General features: G+C 40.6%; 1 protein-coding gene across 2 annotated transcripts; it reads left to right on the top strand.

Moving 5' to 3' along the window:
* Positions 1-4,788: 4,788 nt before the first annotated feature.
* RO60 (Ro60, Y RNA binding protein) lies at positions 4,789-20,858 on the top strand. 2 transcript variants are annotated; one of them, XM_059478003.1, is made up of 9 exons: positions 4,789-4,908; positions 5,102-5,693; positions 6,465-6,685; positions 6,951-7,097; positions 8,342-8,479; positions 8,706-8,822; positions 9,598-9,711; positions 10,111-10,257; positions 11,139-20,858. In XM_059478003.1, exons 2-9 carry the CDS (start codon positions 5,123-5,125, stop codon positions 11,289-11,291), a joined length of 1,608 nt encoding a protein of 535 aa, XP_059333986.1. In that variant the 5' UTR covers positions 4,789-4,908; positions 5,102-5,122; the 3' UTR covers positions 11,292-20,858. The 2 variants fall into 2 exon arrangements, with proteins under 2 accessions (XP_059333986.1, XP_059333987.1); XM_059478004.1 differs by lacking the exon at positions 4,789-4,908 and having other exon boundaries at positions 5,281-5,464.
* The last annotated feature ends 160 nt before the right edge of the window (positions 20,859-21,018 follow it).

Here is a 21,018-nt window from a genome sequence, read left to right on the forward strand (position 1 = left end):
GCGGCCGGCGGCTGCGGGGCCCTCGGGCGGCGCGGCGGGGAGCGGGGCCGGCCCCGAGCATGGCTCCATCCGGGCACCGCGCGGGGGGCGCGGCCCCATCCGGGTCCCGGCGATGCTGTCGGGGCGCGGCGGGCGGGGCTGGAGCGGGAGACGCGGATCCCCGGCGGCCGGAGCGGGACGGCCCTGCTCGCCCCCCGCGCGCCCGCAGCGGCCCGGCCGCCGCTCGGTGTCCCCGGTGCCTCCCCGGCCCATCGCCCCGCGGCCCCCGGCGCTGCGGCACCGCCCGGGCCGCGGCCTCGCAGGCAAGTGGCGCTCCCCGGGCTGCAGGGGAGCGGGATGCGGGGTCCCTGGGCCGGCCCCGGGGGTGCGGGGGAATGCGGAGAGGCCGGGGGGCAGCTCCGGAGGGCCCCGTGCCGTGAGGGGCCTGCGGGGCGTTCCCGGGCGGGTCTCTGGCTTTTCGCGTCCTCCCGTCACGCGTGTTTATCGTCTTTATGGAGAGTGACAGCTGCCATCGCAGCTCGCCGGTATCCGCTTTAGGTGCTTCGATCTCCTAATTCTGCTCTACGTCAGCTAAGCTGCCTTGGCCCCCCAGTCAGTGCGTTTTTTAAAGCACACAGGCTCTTTCAAATTCTGCAGTAGAAATGCGTGGGTGGGTGTGTGGTTCCTATAATGGGATGTCTGCCGTGCTGCTGTCCACCGCTCCATCCATGGTTTGGGAGGTGTTCTCCGGGCATCCCGGCTGACATAGAGGTGCTTATTTCCTGAAGTATGAGAACTATGTGGTCAGAGCTGTAGCACAAGGCTGATTTGTTACAACCATGTAACTCAGTGTGATGGTTGTGGTCTCTGCGCAATTAACTAGAAGACATTCCTTATAGTCTGCAGGTTAATGCTTATACAGAATTTAAAGGACAGGGAAGCAGAATTCAGTTTCTCGTAGATTGAAGTATATGTGGTTTTAAAGTATTCAAAGGCAATTTGAGAAGTTCTCTTTAAAATGTTAATGCTTTTTTGGTCATAAAAGACCAGACTGTTTCAAAGTTTAATTCCATGAGATTTTGCTACAAAGTGTCATTAGTTGTTAACGTAGCAGTTTAACTTAAGAAATTAAATTACAACCTGTAGTCCTGTTAAAGCTTTATACTTTAGGTGGTTTTTTTCATCCATCCGTGAAACTTGTCAGACATTTTATTTCTTAGGAAAGCTAGGACAAGTTGGAAAAGTCACGGAAATGAACAAATGTCAACTTAAAGAACTGAATCATGCTATGGTACAGCAACATACAAATACTGACTTACTACTCTACATGTATAGACTGTTTCAGAGCTGTCAAAGTCATATTTTACTTACACATTTCTATGGCAGCTGAAATAGAGTGGGTTTTCTCTTTCATTAGTAATGGTGAACAGCCATGGAGTTTAATTTAGCAATTTTTGTTATAAAAATCCTAGTCTGGGACTTTTAAGAATTGCTGTTTGCATTCCTGTAGTTCAGAAAATGAAAGTGCTTATGGAGCCAGAATATTGTTGAAAAATCCTCCACAGGTGTTTTATGTTCAAGTTACCTACTGCAGCTCAGCAGGTGAAGAGTAGGCTTATAGCAGAGCATATGTTAAGTGAGCATCTGCATTTATACACCTGTTAGGGTAAAGTTGTCTCTGTTGTACAGGTATTAAAAAAAATAAGCTTTAGGTCTGGGCAGAGGAGAGAGATGGGTCCAAGGAAGGGAAAAGCTTTGGGAACTCTTGAGGCTGGGATGTAATACAGGGTTAAAAATGAGTTGAGCAGCTCAACTATGAATAAGTGCTTTTCCAGTAACTCTGGTGAAATGTAAATCTGATCCTTTTACTGCGACTGCTTAGTAGTAAGACTGGTGGTTTGCATCAGCTATTGTTGATTTCAAAAGTAATTTTTAAAATACAGGCTTATTTTTAAGAATTTACAATTTACATTAGACAGTTGTTAGAAATTGTAACAGAATCTGGGTTGGTAGCTTATAGCATAAGCTATAAGCTTATGCTTTCTTTCCTAAGAAAGCAAATTAAGAAGCTAAGTGTCAGAAAAACTATTTGAAACTATCTTTTCTATTATGGGTTTGTGTCAGAATTATACGGATGCAGGTGTATGCCTCTTGCCAATGTTGTGAGTCCATGAATAGCCTGGTCCATACAAAAGTAGACATAAAAATTATCCATTGTTAATATCAATAAGAGTTTTCTTGCTACCAATTTCCCTCTATGAAAGCTACAGCAAGAAATCATTCTCAGTATTTTATATACATGGACATCTTGTTGTCCATGGGTGATCCTTCATGCTTCCCATTTTTTTTTTCCTTTAAGATAATGGTGTTTAAGATAATGGTGTTTCTCAGTATCTTTCATGTGCCATTTTTTTTTCTGATAACTAAATGGATGCTTACTGTGATTTCAAGATTTTTTGTTTGGGTTTTCTGTGTTTATTATGAAACATTATCAACTGTGTAATGAAATGAGCTGATGGAACTGTATTGAAATAAAATTTCTTTAGACATGAAAAAGTCCTGGTCTGGTATTCATGGAAGGGGAATACCACCCTTGTTATTTTCAGTGTATTTGCATGCTTCAGATGTAAGGGAAAAAGTCAGTTCAACATGATGTGTATTTAAGTAGGCTTGTCAGGAAACATGCTTAGAATATATAATTTTAGCTGAGCACCAATGCTGTAAATAATACAATGAAAGATATTTCTTATTAACTTCCAATGAAACCTACTTTCTTAAACCAGGTGCCAGCATACAGCTTCTATTATTATGATTTTATCAGTTTGTAGAGTGTAATGGGAGCACTGATGATGGCTGTTTAATTCTGGGTGCAGATTAGTGCAGATGTGCAAAATCAGAGGAAAGGTGCATTTCTAGTTGCTTGCAGAAAAGGGGAAATTCTCTGTCAAAGAAGTAGGGAAGTTGTTAGTAAATCAATGTTACTTACTGAAACTGAGTGGGAGCGAACCCCTCTGCCTACATTAGTGACATTTTTTTGTGCTACCTTATCCTGGTAAATGGAGCAAATGGCTTTTATTTGTCTTCACTCTCTGAACAAGCAAAAAGTCAAAAGTAGACAAGCAAAAAAAGTCAAAAGTAGATTAGCTGCAATTCTTGAAAACTAAAAATGTTTGAAATATCATTTGTGTGGGCTCAGACTTTAGTCCCTGTATTTTAAGGCTTGTGTGAAGTTTAATGGAGTGGACTAATGGTTCTGCCTTTTTAGCTTTCAGTAGGAGCACTTGGTGCTATTCAGTGTAATTTTCTTATTTAGTGAGAACTGAGTAAACTAAGTTTATTATTGTGCTATTAATGTTTTGAAAGTAGTGGTGATGAGGAATTTGCTTACCCTCACCCTGCTAATTTCATTTCACCTGCATTTGCTTCATTTTAACTGTCCTGGCTTGATTTTTGCTGTGCTGGATATTCTCCAAGTAAGACCAGTGGTGTTGCCCTACAAGTATTACAGCTCTCTTGCAGCTCAGGAGTGTATAAATAGAAAGACCTGAATGATTGTGATTTTTTGTGCTGATTTTTGCTTCTTACCTTCAAGTGTAAAGCAGTACAGAATCCAAAATGTCCCTGTTTTCTTGGCTCTTACTTTGAGCAGTAGACTATTTGAGCCTGTAGCAAAGATAATTTGTTCTTGAGCTGCTTAGTCACTGAAACCTACCATCTATAAACTCCCACAAAGTCTTCCAATTTTACACTTTTTCCATATCTTAGTTGTTCATTTCAGCCCCATTTTTCTTCAGTTGGTTGATATTAACAATTCTTAAGCAAAACAGAGCAGGGCAAGATCTGAATTTTGAGCCACTTAGTCTGCAATATAAAAAACTACCTAAAAAAGTGATGTAATATATGTGAAAAATGCCAATCACTTGTTTTTAAAAGTTTAAAAGCTTAATAGTAATAAAATGGTTATAAAAATAGTAATACAATTAGAGTAATGATAATTTGGACAAATTGAATTAGGACAATATGAGACAATAAAGACAAAGAGTTAGGGACATCCAGGTACCTTTTTCTGGGCAGCACGGGCCCAAAAAGGGATGCTTAAAAACAAGAGCCTGTTGTATATTCATGCACTTCATACATGATACATAAATTCCTTTCAAACACAGGATTCTATCTTGTCTGTGTCAACTTCTTAATCTTAACTTCTTCCTTCAAAGTGGGAAGAAGCTCATTTCTTCTGATAAGAGGGCAATAAATTGTTTTGCTCTGAAAGATTTAGATTGGTTTAGGGCAGAAGCTCACTGTCTAACATAGATGAGAGGTATTGGAAAGTTATTGTAAATACTGTACACATAGTTTTTAGTATAAAGACGTAACACTGCCCCAGGGGCAGGCAATGTTGTTGTGATTATAGTGCAAAGGTTCCATATTGTTAGAGTTTCATACCTCCTTGATGTTTCTCATAGGCAGCTCCTGCAAGCACTGACTCTTCCTTGTCCTCACAGCAGCCACTGACTCCAGTTCTTCCCTCAGCCAACCAATCCACTCTTTTATAACACTCTTCTTATTGGCTACAGCTGCAGCCTGTTAACAACAGGCCTGCTCCTAATCTTTAATCATTAACCCAGCTGCAACTCTTCTGGGGGTAAAATTACTTTCTATACTACCTTTATTTACTTATATTCTATCCCTCTACACAGTGTTTGTGGGACTGTCCTGCAGGACAGACCCCAGCAGGGCAGGAGAAAATTTTTTATAGATAAGACGCAATAAACAACCTTGAGACCGGGCATTGAAGAGCTCTGACTCATTCTTCAAGTGCTCAGGCTGGGAAAAGAGACTTTCTCAGGGTCGCAGTGAGCCAGAAAGGCCCCGGTGGTTTTTGTGTGCCACTTACTGGGGTTAAATAGTTTCTGAGTTGGTTTTTAAGAAGTAAGTTAGTCACTGTTATAACTTAGAGAGTTTTTTGTTTCTTTTCCCCTAAATAATGTGTATTATGGGACACTTGGAGTATACTTAAATTCATGAATGAAAGCTTAAGATGACAAGCTCATAGACCCCGTGTGTTTACTTTGCTGAAAGAGCAGTGAAGCGCAGTTGCTAATGAAAGGTGTTGCTGTTGCAGCAGAGCCCGGCAGTGTGAAGGATGCAGGCGGAGGAGAGCCCAGCGCAGCCCCCGAGCGAGGCGCCGGGGCCCGGCGGTGCCGCCTGGGACCTCACGGACAGCACCCGGCTGCAGCACTTCCTGTGCTTCGGCTCCGAGGGCAGCGCCTACCACGTCAAGGAGCACAAGCTGGGCTTTGAGAACGCCGAAGCTTTGCTGAGGCTCATTGAAGAGGGCAGAGGCTGCCAAGTTGTGGAAGAAATCAAAGCCTTTAGTCAAGAGGGCAGAGCGGCAAAACAGGAGCCCCTGCTCTTTGCCCTCGCCGTTTGCTCGCAGTGCTCTGATGCCAAAACAAAACAAGCGGCGTTTAAAGCTGTCCCCGAGGTGTGTTGCATACCAACCCATCTCTTTACTTTCATCCAGTTTAAAAAAGATCTGAAGGAGGGCATGAAATGTGGCATGTGGGGCCGTGCTCTGAGGAAAGCTGTTGCAGATTGGTACAATGGAAAGAATGGCATGGCTCTTGCTTTAGCAGTTACAAAATATAAGCAAAGAAGTGGTTGGTCTCATAAAGATCTTCTGAGGTTGTCCCACCTAAAACCTGCCAGTGAAGGTAATAAATTTTTATTTACCTGAAAATACTGTGTTTTAAACCTTTTATATTTACCGTGGAAGTATTTTTGGAAACTTGAGTTTCATTGTAGATGAATTCTTAGTGAGGATATCCTGTAAATTGCATCTTAAAAATGTGGGTAATCATATAAAAAAAACACCTTCAAGGTAAACAGAGCTTATCCTCTTAGTGAGGATATCCTGTAAATTGCATCTTAAAAATGAGGGTGATCCTATCAAAAACCAGACCTGTTTATCTTCAAGGTAAACAGGGTTTGTTCATTATTTTCTTTCATATGCCAAGGGAAGACGAAATAACCCCCTCATTTTGTTCCTATTTGGCTACAAATGATGAAATAACCCTTATTTGTTATGTGGGAAGATCTGTTGACTTCAAATCTTAAAATACTAGAATGGTTTGGGTTGGGAGGGACCATAAAGATGATTCAGTTCCAGCCCTTCTTCCATGGGGAGGGACACCTCCCACTAGCCCAGGCTGCTCAGAGCTCCATCCAGCCTTGTCTTGGACACTTCCAGGGATGGGGCAGCCACAGCTTCTGTGGGCAATGTAGCAAATACATGAAGCTCCTTAGTTCTAAGGAGATGAATACACTAATTAAAAGTACTGCTCTGAATTGTGTGTGGCTGACCTTTTCAGTAGGAGTTTGGTAGGTCTGAGAATGAAACCTGCTAATTGATTTGCATGCTAGAATGATAAAATCCAGTATACAAATGGTAATCCTGCTTGAGAAATGGTTTTCTTTTCCATCAGGAATTGCTATAGTCACTAAGTATATTACCAAGGGGTGGAAAGATGTCCAAGAAGCTTATAAAGAGAAAGCAGTTTCTGCTGAGACTGAAAAACTCTTGAAGTATCTAGAGGCTGTGGAGAAAGTCAAACGCACAAAAGATGAATTGGAAGTTATTCATTTGATAGAGGAGTATGGTCTAGTTAGAGAGCACCTCCTGACAAACCATCTGAAATCTAAAGAGGTAGGTAACTTCCTTAGTCAAATTCTCCTCAGAGGTATGAATTCTCTACAGTGAGTAATGCTGTTCAGTCTTAAGTCTAGATTTCTTTTCAAAATAGCCCTTACACTGTTTTTCAAGTTGTTTACCCAAATAGTTAATTTAAAATAATTAAGACCTTAATATAATGTGTACATTTATTTTAAAATAGACTTATTCAATGTACAGCTAACAATTCTTGTGCTTTGAGAATCTCATCTTTCTGTGTTTCCCTTCTCTTTCATCATAGGTTTGGAAGGCATTACTCAAGGAAATGCCTATTTCTGTATTGTTGAGAAACTTAGGAAAGCTGTCAGCAAATTCAGTGCTTGAACCACGAGGTTCAGAAGTGGCAATAGTATGTGAAAAACTGAGAAATGAGAAACTGCTAAAAAAGGTGAGAACTTCATAATCAGTGCCAGCCCTTGTGGATTTTGATTTTTAATGTTTAGTTATGTAAGTGTATTCTATTTAAAAACTGCAGTTTAATGCCTGCAACTTTATTTTAAAACTTCTGTTTATAATTTCTCATTTGATTCCCCACCTGCTTTCTGAAACATTCAGATAAAATAAGTGTACTGGCAGCTATTGGATCTTTTAAGTGAGGGCTGTGGCAAGCTTTGCTAGTTGGGTTCATCAATTTCTTCTGAGTCTTATAATTCTTAAGTGACTTAAAAAAATAGAATAGCAGCTGAGGGGAAAAACAAGATGGGCAAGGGGACATTGCTCTTTTCTGATTGCTTTATTGTCCATCCAAGTGGGAGGAAAGTAAGAGGGGAAAAAAGAGTTTTCCAAAGAGAGAATAGCATTTTCAGAGATTTAGTCAAAGGGAGAGAGGATGAGTGTCTTGAGCAGCAGTTTTGTGAGCTGGGAAGATAATGATCAGGACACTGAAATTCTTCAGCACTAGAGCTGAATTGAGCACAACAGAAGTCCTTTTTCCCCCATCCTATTGCAATTCCTTTTCTCTGGATACTTCCTGGAGAAGGGAGAGCAAAGATTATGGTGCAATACCTTGATGGAAGATAGACCATGCACAAGCATTCAGATTTACTGAGTTTTGATGCTGGCAGTGATTAAGGACTGAAACACCCCTACTGGATAAAGATAACAAAATGTTGATATGGTTATATAAGTTAAGTTTATACATGGAAAGACAAAAAAATTTGGAGTGTTTTATAGCATGAGAAAAATGAATGCTATGTTCCAAAAATAATTTATTATCCAGTGTTACTGTATCTTGTATAAAGTTAGTTTTAAGTTGGTTCTTTTCCTTGCTCAGCTCCTTTCTCTTCAGCTGAGCAGGGACTTTGTTTTACTGTAAGCCTGTGATGGAAAATAGCACTGGACAATCATAGAGCTGCAAAATCTTACCAGAATTTTGGTGATGGCATCCCATTTGGTGTTAATTAGAGGATTCTTGAGAGGGAGTGGGGTCCATTATCAGTAACCCACAAGTATCGGTTCATCCAACAGCTGTGTAACTGCATGAACTCTTTAGGTTTAACAAATTTAAAGTAACCATATACTAAACCAGTGATTTTTTTTGTAGCAGGAACTTATTTTAATTTCTTTTTAGTTTGTTACTTTTTTTTAAGGAGGTGAAATTTTCATGTCCTTATTTTTGATTTGTACCTGTAGGGTAGAATACATCCCTTCCATATTTTGGTTGCATTAGAAACCTACAAAGCTGGACATGGAAACAGAGGGAAGCTTTTGTGGCGTCCTGATGAAGACATTTTAGAAGCTTTAGATGCCTCATTTTACAAAGCTTTCAAGGTAATAATAGTTCTCAAATTTGTTAAGCTTTCTAAGAGTTGTGTTTTCTGAAAGCTTATCGGGAACAGTTCCTGGGGTTGGTAGCAATTCTGAAACTTTGGCAACAGCACTGTCCTGATGTTACCCAGAAAGTGGAAAAAATGCCCTCTTTAGGAGTGAAAGCAGAAGAAGAAATGAATATATAAATTATGTGTACCTATGATATTTTTGTCTTTTATTTTTTCAGACACTGGAACCAACAGGAAAACGCATTGTAATTGCAGTTGATGTTAGTGCATCAATGACACAAAAGGTTTTGGGCAGTGTGCTCAATGCCAGCACGGTTGCAGCAGTAATGTGTATGGTGAGGCTTTCAATTTCTTTTATTTATAACTGTTTTCAGCTTGAATTGCTTTTTTGATAGAAAGGTGCTCTAAAGCTGGTTAGAAACCAAGAGGAAACTCAGATATAATATTTTTTGGGTACAGGAGGTGTGACCTGGTGCCTCATTGCTGAAAGCTCCTAGCAACCATATTCAGAAACATCAGTTTGAAGAAGTTGGTTTCTGTTGTAAATCAAAGTGGTCAGGGCAGCTTTTTCACGTATCTTAGCCATAATAAAATGGCTTACTATAAGTAAAAAATGATAACTTTATCTTACACGTTTAAATTTTTTCAGAAGCATTCATAGAAATACACAGATTCGATTAAGAAATATTGGGATAATTTTCATGTCTGTTTGAGTTGTCAATGTGGCCTTTATTCACAATCACTTTCCCCTCAGTTTAGTATTCTAAAGCTTCTTGTGTTGCATTCTTTTATTGCAGAGGAATTGAACTTTTGTTGGCCCTTAAAAATAGTTAAGGTTTTATGTCAGAGGGGAGGGAAGAAAATGGAAGTATCTTTGGTTACAGTAATTAGAGCAGTTGTTCAGCTCTTTTTGCAGTGTTTATTTACAGAATATTTATTTACAGAATTTTTAAAGCGTAAAGTGAACCATTACTGTTTATGAGCAGCCATGATGATTTCAATACAAAAGCATTTGTCGTGCTGTTGCGGTAGGTAATGGCTCAGTTCAGACATTAAAAATTCAGAATAATGTAACTGAATTATTTTCACTCTTTTCTCCCTCTTTCTCAGGTTGTGGCACGGACTGAGAAGGATTCCCAAATTGTTGCCTTTTCACATGAAATGGTCCCGTGTCCAGTGACAGCTGACATGACCTTACCTCAAGTTTTAGTGAAAATGTATGAAGTATGTAAAAAAAAAAGTCTCAGCAGTTACATTGTATTTTCTTTGTAATCAATCCTACTACCTTGTTTAATCTGTGTAGCTCTAGTACACGATTAGATTTTTTTGGTGCATTTTATTTAGAGAAAGCCCAGCAAACATTGTTATTTCATTTGCTGAATATTAAACACTGCAATTTAGAATGTCAGTGCTATGTCACAATGAGTTGGCTTGAAAAGAATGTTTTAAAAAACTCAAAAAAATAAGTCTTGGACAAACTGAGATAAAATGAACAAGTTTAACAAAGAAGCCTCTTTGTGTAGTAATTGTAAGACATGAAGCTTACATCAAAAGAAATTTTCCCATGATTTGTTAATTTCTGTATTAATGTGTTCCATGTATATTTATTTTTTTCTCCATAAGATTCCAGTGGGTACCACTGATTGTTCCCTTCCAATGATATGGGCTCAAAAAACTCAGACAGCTGCTGATGTCTTCATTGTATTTACTGATAATGAGACCTTTGCTGGGAATACTCCTCCTGCAGTGGCACTTAGAGAGTACAGAGAGGTAAATATGCTTCTGACTCTTTATGATTAATAAATACTGTACAAAGTAAGTATCAGCTCTAAAAATCTTTTAGAGATTGGACTGGGTGTGGCTTTCTTCAGTAAATAGTTATATATTGTTAAAATCTTACCAAGCCTGCAGTTAGGCAGAATTAGTGCACATATTGCACTAATTGTGTGTATTTAAAACCACAGAATTGCTAAAAGGATTTGTAATTAGCCTCCCCTGCTTGGTGTGCTCCAATGTTCATGAAATTTTGTTACTCAGGGACTGCATGAATTTCTAAATCCTATGAATAATTGATGGGATAAGTTTTTATAATTGTTACAGAATGATATTTGACTCTCAGAACTAAGTTCAGCTTTGTCTGCAGTAGATGTCAAAATGTTTCAATGAAGTACTAAAGACAAATGTCAGGAGGATGAGGTGACAGTATGTTGTGAAGAAAGCCTATTGTGTTTTAAAGGGACTGCTCTAAGCTGTACAGCTTCCTAATATTACAATAGAACAGACAAGAATGCCTTCTCCAAGAACATTGCTTATTTATTCAGCAAACAATCCTTTATGCTTTAAATAAACTTACCAAAAATATGTTTGTCAGACATGGGTGTATGGACTTGAATCATTACATAGTTTCCACCCTGTTGAAATGAATACCAGAAGTCTGTAGTTTGGTTTCCTTAGTTGAGGTTAGCTGCCATTCCAGTGCTGACAGGCACCCTGCAGTTCTGATTCTGGCATTCCTCTTCAGACAGTGCCTTATGCAAGCAAGATTTGGCCCTCTGGCATATTTAAATTACTGTATATGTGCACGTTTTTTATTCTAGATTTTCTGATATTTTTCTGATGTTTTCTGATATTTTTTGCTCTCCTCCCTCTAGAAAATGGGCATTCCTGCAAAGCTGGTGGTTTGTGGGATGACCTCCCACGGTTTCACGATCGCGGACCCGGACGACAGAGGCATGTTGGATATCTGTGGCTTTGACACAGGAGCTTTGGATGTCCTTAGAAACTTCACTTTGGATCTGATTTAACATTTGTAGGCATCTGCTCTTCCCAGTGGGTCCATTGCTGGCAACAGACTTCACCCTGGGAACTCCCAGCCAAATATACTTTATTAGCTCATGGCATATTGTATACATATCAGAATGTTACAGGAGGTGGTGGCACTTCAAGCATCTCTGACTAGAGCTTCTCACTAAGGTGTTTGTAGGGTTGGACAGAACTTCAGTCTCATGCAAATCTAACAGAGAAACTCAGTGCTGGCATCTCTGGTGTCAAACTGTCAGTAGCCAGTGATCCCTCTGCCATTGGAGGAGGCAGCCACATGTCACCGCTGTCACCCTGGGACTTGGCGCCATGCAGCAGCACACTGTGCATTTGGACACTCCTGGTAATGGCTGGCAGTGCAGTCACATTGCCCTTCAGAGTCCTGCAGCACAGCTGGCAGCCCTGCTCCATGCTCCTTCAGAAAGGGATCTCCACTCCTCAGCCACCTTCCTGGTTTCCAGCACCCTCCTTTTCCCAAGGCAGCTGGTTTATTCCTGTACACACACTCACACTCTAGTTGGATTCATTCCCTGACCAGCCTGGGCTCTGTGTGAGCTGGAGCTCCAGAGAGCATCATCCTTGGTGTGATAACCACAGGAACTGGGCTCTGAGTGCTGTGGGCCAGCACCAGCCACTCTGGATCTGTCCCAGGGGTGAACAGGACCCCCTGTTATGATGGGATGGTGGCAGGACCACAGTGTACTTCACAAACCCTTGGTCCCTGAGCTTCACCAAAGTCTTCCTGGCTAGCCTGGCCTGCAGCACATCAATCACCCCATCCCTGTTGTCCTCAAGCTCCACAGCATCCACTGCCTTGAGGAGAAGGGTGGTTTTGCCTAGGCCCAAGGAAACACCACCACAGCAAACACTTTGTGTCAGCATGCTGGACCCTGCTCCTGCTCTCCACCACTGCTGGAGTCAGCCCAGACACCATCTTGGCCACATCCAGCTCCTCAGCAGGGTAAGTGAAGAGGACCACAGTGCTGTCCAGCTCCTCATGGACTTTGGAGTTCCTCTGCTGCAGGTACCCCTGCTGCAGCAGCAGGCCCAGCACCTGCTGAGGATGTGCTGCCTCCACCAGCCCCAGGAGCAGGGCTGTACTGCAGGATGTCCAGCTTCCTGTCCCCCAGGACTTCAGCAGCAGCACAGACCAGCAGTGGCAGGAGCAGGTGGTCACCTCCAGGGCCCTGAGCACCACTTTGGAGTCATTGAGGAGAGTGTAGAGGGAGCTGAGGAGCCCCAGAGTTCAGACCTTGGCCTTTTAGGACTGAGAAAGTCCCTTGCAAACACTCCTGAATGGAAAGCGATGCAGGAAGGCTGGACATTATTCAAGGATCTTAAAAAAGGAGGAGCAGGCTGTCCCATGTGCTGAGAGATGAGCCAGTGGGGAAGAAGACTGGCCTGGTTGAACAGGGAGCTGTCACTGGAACTCAGGGAAAAAAGACCTTTGGAAGAAGGGGCAGGATGCTCTTGAGGACTACAAGGATGTTGTTAGGTTATGCAGGAAGGTTGGGAAAGTGAAACCCCAGCTAGAAAATAATTTGGCCACTGTTGAAATAGATAACAAAAAGTGTTTTTACAAATACATCAGCAGGAAAAGGAGAACCAAGGAGAGAATCTCCATCCTTTATTGCAGGTGAGGGGAAGCATTGCCATAAAGGATGGGAAGAAGGCTGAGATGCTTGATGCCTTCTTTGCCCCAGTCTTTAATAGTCAGACCAGCTGTCATTGGGAAGACAGAGACAAGGAACAAAATGAGGTCCCTGTAATTCAGGAGGAAACAGTGACCTACTCCTCCACTTAAGTGTTCCAAGGTCCCTGGGGTCTGATGGAATCCACCCAAGCTGCTCTCCACCATTTATCATCAGTCCTGGCTAACCAGGGAGGTCTCAGGTTGACTGGAGGTTGGCCAGTGTGACACCCATTGGAAGGAGGATGCAGGAAGCCACAGGCCTGTCAGCCTGCCCTCAGTGCCAGGGAGGGATGTGGGACATCTGGATCACACAGCACGTGCAGGACAGCCGGGGACCAGGCCCAGCCAGCATGGCTTTGTGAAAGGCAGGTTCTGCCTGACCAACCTGATCTCCTGCTATGAATGGTGACCTCCCTGGTGGATGAGGTGGAGGCTGAGGATGTGGCTGCCTGGGCTTCACAAAGCCTTGGACACGGTTTCTCTCCTGTCTGACAAGATAGGAGCCTGTGGTTGGACAGGTGACTGTTTGCTGGCTGAAAAACTGGCTGGATGGCTGAGCACAGAGTGGTGGGGCCTGAGTCACATCCTGCTGCTGGCTGGCCACCAGTAGTGCTCCCCAGGGCTCCCTGTTGGGGCCAGTCCTGCTCAGTAGCTTTATGGCTGATTTGGACAAGGGGATCAAAAGCACCCTCAGTTTGCAGATGACACCAGGCTGAGTTGATCTGCTGGAGGGCAGGAAGGCTCTGCAGAGGGATCTGGGCAGGCTGGGGCCATGGATTGAGTGTGGCCCCAAGTGCTGGGTCCTGCCTTTGGGTCACAGCAATCCCAGTCATGCTCCAGGCTGGGGCAGAGTGGCTGGGAAGCTGCCCTGTGGAAAAGGGGATGCTGGTCAGGAGTGGGTGAACAGGAGCCAGCTGTGCCCAGGTGGGCAGCAAGGCCAGGGGCATCCTGGCTGGGATCAGAGAGAGGGGCAGCAGGAGCAGGGCAGGGGTTCTTCCTCTTGACTTGGCACTGGGGAGGCTGAACCTCAAATCCTGTTTGCAGCCAAGAATTGGAGCAGGCTGCCCAGGGAGGTGGTGCAATCTCCTTCCCTGGAAATGTCCCAAAGCCATGTGGATCTGGTGCTTAGGAACATGGCTCTGTGGTGGACCTGGCAGTGTTGGGTTGATGGTTGGACTTGATCTTAAGAGCTCTTTTCCAACCCTCATGGTTTTGTGATTTTTATTAACTTTTTGTGAAGGGAAAACAAGAAAAGCAGATGAGGAATCTCTTTTTTTATTTTTCCTGTTGCACACAATTTAGAATAACAGTGAGAAGTTTGCTAAAAGTGGTTACAGGGTTACATAGTATATAATTTAATTTCATTTATAGTAGACTATAAATATGGAGAGATTTTTAATTTCCCCCATTGCTGTGGAATGCTTATTTGCAAGAATAAATTCATTAATTACTTCTAGAATGGAGCTGGAAACAAATGGGCTTAGTATTTTTAATAATAGCAGTTTACCAGCAGCTTCATTGAGAGAGAGTTTTCTTTGGGCTTTTTTAAATCTTTGTATTTTAAGTGTTAGTAATGTTCAGTGGTTTCCATGGCTATGGTTAAAATCTACAAAAGAAGTTTTTTCTGGTATGTATTGAGACCATGTGACTGTGATACAGTGTAAAAGTTACCCAGGGACATTTTATACTGCTAAAACTGAAAGTGCAAGAGCTCATGCTAATCTTTTTCTCTCTGGATTATCATCTGGGTTTTCAGGAGGAAATATCTCTTTAGGTAAATTGGGGGCAGTTTCTGCACAATACCATTTCAGAAGCACTAGTTTAGAATTAAAAATACTTTACAGGAAGTTCTAAAAACTGTTTTTAGTAGAAAAAGACCTTGGAAATGACTGGGATGTCACATTCAGTCCTTGTCACAACTTCAAGAAGCATCAGCACACCTTCAGTGAGCAAAATTAACAAGTGCATGTGTCTTGGCCTGCTCAGCAAAGCTGAGTGGGAGCAACCAGAAACAAAAGCTACATTTTTTTTTTTCAAAAGAATGTATTCAATGACTCAGAAACAATCTTCCTAACAGGAGAGTATTTCATTTTTAGAAATCTTTTTGTAGGTTAGTGTTACTTCTGATTTCATAAATTAATTCAAGCTAACATATTTCAAAACTACCTCCAGTTTATAGTGACCAATTCTTAAAAACTTTTATGAACTGTACAGTTGCCTCCTTCATGTTCACAAAATCATGTTTAGGAAGTGATTGAAACTGGATTCTTTTTTTTTAAATTTTTTATTTTTAGTCTCATAGTAAGAGTGTGACAAGGAGAAAGCCAGTGAGTATTCTACCACTTTGGAACAGAAACTGATAGCAGTTTGTGTGTATATATATTTAATTCTGTGTTTTCTATGTGTATAGGGGGGAAGTTAAAAGATCTCTTTAGTAGATCAATCTTACAAGATCTGAAAGTTTTTTTAGTGATGCTTTAACAACTTCCTCTAAAACATACATATTTCAGCCTCTTTTAAGCTAATACAAACTGTTTTAAACAGCAAATTTTGTGTTAATTTGAAAATAATTATGATTTATAAAAATATCATGTTTACCCATAATGGTAAATGACACATCAGACCATATTTTTCTGCCTAAAACCCAAGCTTTTAAATGTAAAATGGAAGTTCTTACTATACTTTTGGTACTTGTAACACTTTTCATTATGCCTCATTCCTATTGATGATAAATTCAAAGCTTGCATTTTGTAGCTGGAATATCTCTTTTGGTGCTAAAATAGGATGTAACATGTTACTGAAGGTATTCTGCTACTTCCTTCCACTCTCCCTTAATGCATAATGAATCCAGAGAGGGAAGCCTTTCCTGACATGGAGCAGGGCTGACAGAACTGCTGGGTTGAGTGTTGCCTTTCAGCCAGCATGAATGTAAGTCACTCCTGAATTCTCACTGCTCTCACAGAATGCTTGGGGACACAGGACTGCCACCAGCTCCTCTGGTGAGTTCTAGAACAAACCAAGTGTTCCTACAAAAGCTGAGACACAGCACTCTGGTGTTTGCAAAAAGAAAATCAGCCATTTCTCATGAAAAATTGCATATCATTTTTAGCATCTAAGCAAACACCATGAGTATGGGGAGTAAGCTCATTTGCTCAATACATATTAATAATTATTTCCAGTAAATGCACTGATGTTTTGGGGTTGGGTTTGATAGTAATGCATTTTAAATGACACAATAGTCAAACATTTGATTGGGTGTTTCCTTCTAAGCTAGAGATGTCAAGAATAACTGATAGATGAGTATCTTTTGCAAGTACTTTTTCTTATTTGCAGTAGTATTTGTGAAGTAATAGGAAGTATTTTGGACTAAATATAAAATGAAAACTTAAAACAGGTGTTTCAAGTAACTTTCAAGTCAATTTATTGCAAATAAAAATTAGAGTAGTTACTAACAGATTGAATGTATGGTTATAGTGGTGTTGCATCTTTGGAAGCAGTACAGTTTAAAATGCAGTTCCTTGAACTAGAGTGTGGAGGTAAAGATGAATTTTTCAGTAGGAGTGATAGAAACTGTAGGTCCCTGTACCTGTTGACACTGGATAGCTGTGACCAGTGATAAAAGGTGGTCATCCCTGCTGGGGTACAGAATGTGCTCCTGAACATGTGTAGTAACTCTGGACTGAAAACCTGGTCAGTGGTTTATGAGATGTAAAACCAGCACTGGTCAGACCACGTTGCCATCTGCTCCTCCTTCAGGATTTGCACTGAAGTAAATGCTGACAGCTGCAATTTTGTACTATGTGGACCTTTCTTTCTGGGAGTTTCTTTCTGGTCTTGCTATTCTCCTCTATTAAGGGGCATAGAGGAATGATGCTGCATATTCCTTGTCCATAGAGGATCTTTTTTATCTGCCCATACACTGAATTTTAGGGGACAGCATGACTCACTTGCCATAACATGGCCTGTTTCTGGTCTTTAGCTACTAAACTGATAATTCCCCAAACAACTCCAGACATGTAAAGAGGCAATAATTACTGTAATGCTTGAAAAAGAATTTAAAAAGTGAGTTAAGACAAAATTGATACACTTAAGCTTCAGTTCAGTGTATAATAAACAACCTACTCTTTCACCAAAAAGGAGACTTTCAAATCAGTAATGGTCATTGCATTGGAGGAACACTGACTGGAAAAGTAGAAAAGGGGCTATAATTGTGCACTGCAGTTTACCAGTAAGCATTGAGCAGGGACAAGTTTAAAGCTAGTTCATTTTATTCAAAATGCTGAATGAAAAAAGGTCTAAATGCAGAGTGCAGCTGTAGACCAGGGAAATGCAGGTTTCCTAAAAATGCAGGTTTTCCAGGTTTCCTGATAGCTAACAGTTACTGGTTTCAGTTTGACTGCCATTTCTCTGTGACCCCCTTGACAATTCTGGAGCTTACACTATGGTATTGAACACTGTAATGTGTTTACTTTAGCTTTAAGAAAGAAGAAAAGCATGTTGTGGTTGGAAGCACAGCAGAAGTGAAACATCCTCTTGTGAGGATTGAACATCCAGGGTCAGGTTTCTTCTTGGAAGGGACACAATAAATGACATGGAGATCGCAGGAGGCTCTCGAGTTTTTAAAAATAATGCAGTGATCACATCAGCATTGAGTAATACATTCAATAATGAGAGTAATAGTTTTACCAAGAAATAGAATTTTGTGTCAGGAATTTTAGACCTGGAGCAAGGAGTAGGAGAGTTTGAGGTGCTTGTAGAATTAGATTGCAGTCCTCTGTTTCAAAAAGGAGAAGTCTGAGGGTAGGTGTAGTTCTGAGGTCAGCAGGGCCAGTCTAAATGCCCACTATTAGTGTGAGGGCTGCTAATAACTGGCACTAAAATACCTTGCTGCTGAAAACCACTGTTAAACCTGTTTGTCAAACACAAGTCTTAAGGAGGTTTGTGTTGGTTTTTCACATTGCTGTTGTTAACTGATGCCCATAGATGAGTATGCCTTTAAAAGGCTGTTCAACAAAGTATATTCTTGGCTTAAAAACACACCAGCAGTTTGGGAAATGTATTTTAATAATGGCTCTGACTGTAAAAACACTAGAAAGATCTTTGTCTGCATTGCAAATACTGCTTACCCCGTCCTGAGCTCACAGGCACCATAACAGAAGCTTTTGTTTTGGTTCCATTTGTTTTGTTTCTTCTTCTTTTGCTGTCCTCTTTTCTCTGTTAGTGTTGGGTTTTTTCTCCTTTTCCATCTTGTCACCTCAGGCCTATACTTGAATCTTTTTTCACAAGCTCTCATCCATTCCTTTTTCTTTTATTTTTGCCCCTATTCTTCTGCCTTCTTGCTGTCACTTGAGTGTGCTTGCTTAGCTCCCTGCCCCAGAACTGATGGCATAGTATTTCATGTTTCTAATAATGAATACTTTTTTCTATTCTTTAATTATATAAATCTCTTACAAAACATCTAATTTGTTGTATCTGTCAGATTTTTGGTAAAACTGAATGTAAAAATCAGTTACAAAAGTATACTTTATTTATTACAAAAATCCAACATCTGCCTGTGAATGGCTTTATTTGAAAAAAGTAACAATTACAATTGGCTTTTCAAATGTAAAGTTTTTTTCTAGAAGTACTTCAGTGATTTGAAACTTTTCATTCTTTTAAATAGTATCGAGCTGCTGTCATGCAGAATTAGGAAAACTTTTAAATTAATATTCTGAATAAACAGGCAGTTTCTTTGCAGTATTGACAAGAGAAAGTCTTGAAAGAAAAGGCTATAGAAGTAAACCTAAGTAAAGAATCATTTGAGTTTCTTGTGCTTTTAACCCTTTTATTTAGTTTCTATGAAATTCCCCCAGTTTCTAGGTTTATTTTGCTGTCTGCAGTGGTTTGCAGTGCACAGAAAGGCTGCTGTAAGCAGCTGTTCTAATGACTTTCTTGCTGATAGAGATTTCATCTTACCGTGACACTGTGGGGTGTGCAAATGGCTGAGCAAGAGTTCTGGGGAAAAGGTGAAACACTGACCAGGACAGTGTTTTATGGGTATGCTGCCCTGAGGGAAATCATAAAAGATAAGCTAATTTTAGCAGAAGGTGTGGTGTCTTTAAATATGTGTGCTTACATATCTGGATTTATGATTCTGATACTGCAAAGCGTGGTTTCTTTAGGTATTTCTGCATTCTGAATTTGAGTTTAAATGTATATATGTATTTGCATATATATGTGGTATGTTGAGAACTTTTACAATTGCTTCATTAACAAATAATGAATATAAGTAGCTGTTTTCCTAATGCTACCAGCTTAAGAGTTAAGCACAACTAGTTACAAATAAAATGTCTTTTCATTCTCCTGTAAAAGTGCAGTTCTAATCCTTAAAAATAATTCTGTATTTAAGAAGCAACACATGGGCACATTCACAGCTCTGTGTGCTTCATTAAATAATTCAGTGTTTGTTTCCAGCTTCTTCTGCTTCTTAGAAGCTTGGGAGTTAAGATGGATAAGCAGGTATTCAGATCTTCTACTGGATAAATTTCAATATTTACATCCCAGGACAAGCATATTTTAAGAGAAACAACTTTGTTTTGGAGACAATGCTAGGGGGAAAAGATGGAAATTTTTAATGACTATTCTTGAGGTTCTTAATTTTGGTTGGGTTTTTCCTCCCCTAGATTAGAACCACACTTTAACTGCCATATCATGTTTAATTAACTTAAGCATAACATGGCTTTGTGCCATCCAGTAACAAAGGCACTGTCTTGCTGCTACTTTCTGTGAAATTGTACACAATGAAAAAACTGTTTGGATGGGGAGCCTTAATATGGTTAAAAAGAAACATAGTTAACCCTTTGGGTGCCTTAAGCTAGATCCTGTTTAATGATGGGGCACTCACTTGCATCTGCAGGCACAGCTTGTTTCAATGGCTGCAAGAGAATTTGCCTTAAGTGACAATGCCCTGGGACTTCCACAACTTGGAACTCAAAGGGTTACTTTAGACTACTGGTTAAAAAAACAAGCCACTAAACAGGGAACAAAATGAAAAAGTCTTTGAAAAATTCCTTTGCATACTATTGTTATTATTTTTACGTGAAGGGTTTATCAGCTTTGGGGACAAAATTGTTGTTAAGCTTCTGGTAAAAACATCACTGGCTGAAGAATTGTACACAGAGCATAAGAATACTTAGTATTCTTATATGACTGTATGTGCAAAATAAATTTCTTTATTAAGTGTAAATTCAGAGAGAGATGCACATCTGTGTAAACCTCGATGACTGTGTCCTAGCACCACACAGGAAACTGCAATAATTAAAATGAAACAAAGTCAGTGTGTTGAATTAGCTGATTACACATTAAAGATGCACAATGCAGACAATTGCATACTAAAGACTTTCTACAAATGATGCAGTTTAAACTGAGTTCAAACCTGCATCACAAAAATGAAGCTGTCAAATTTAAGTGATATTCTTGCTGTCCTAGTTAGCTGCAATTAAAGATTGATGGTTTTTTTCCTTGAGGGAAAAAGTAGTTTAGGTACATGCAGTGCTAAAAGCAATGGAAATAATGGGATTCTTAATTGACAAAAAGTGAGTAAAAAATTATTGACTAATGTTTTTATTCTAATATGTGCACCTTTAGTTGTGCAATGGTCCCTTTAACTGAAGAGTGGGATATAATTTTCTATTTGCATATGAACTACTTTGAAATAACCAAGAGTCTTGGCATTGCCTGGTCTGGCTTTGGATGTACATTGTACTGAAACTATGGAATTTTAGTCATTTCTGTTAGACATTTAACTGAAAGTTAAAATGGCTAGTAAGCTGCATTCTGGCTGTAGAATTTAAGTACTAAATAAACTCTATGCATATTAGACCTGCTTCCCTTGCTCTTATGTTCCATGCTGCTGTTGGATCAGTTGTACCACAGTGTGCAGCTGAGTGCTGGAGCTGCCTGGCCCCCCTGGAAGCCATTCCTGAATGGCAGTGCAGGCTGATCCCTCAGAGTGCAGAGCAAAGATGAAAGCTGTCACT

The sequence above is a fragment of the Ammospiza nelsoni genome, chromosome 9, assembly GCF_027579445.1.
Source record: "Ammospiza nelsoni isolate bAmmNel1 chromosome 9, bAmmNel1.pri, whole genome shotgun sequence".
NCBI classification, from domain to species: Eukaryota; Metazoa; Chordata; class Aves; order Passeriformes; family Passerellidae; genus Ammospiza; species Ammospiza nelsoni.

Excerpts from the sequence above, each read along its gene's own strand:
- RO60 (XM_059478003.1), top strand. The coding sequence starts at position 5,123 with ATGCAGGCGGAGGAGAGCCCAGCGCAGCCCCCGAGCGAGGCGCCGGGG. Across the intron at positions 5,694-6,464 it reads CCTAAAACCTGCCAGTGAAG|GAATTGCTATAGTCACTAAG; the intron begins GTAATAAATTTT and ends CTTTTCCATCAG. Across the intron at positions 8,823-9,597 it reads TTGCAGCAGTAATGTGTATG|GTTGTGGCACGGACTGAGAA; the intron begins GTGAGGCTTTCA and ends CCTCTTTCTCAG.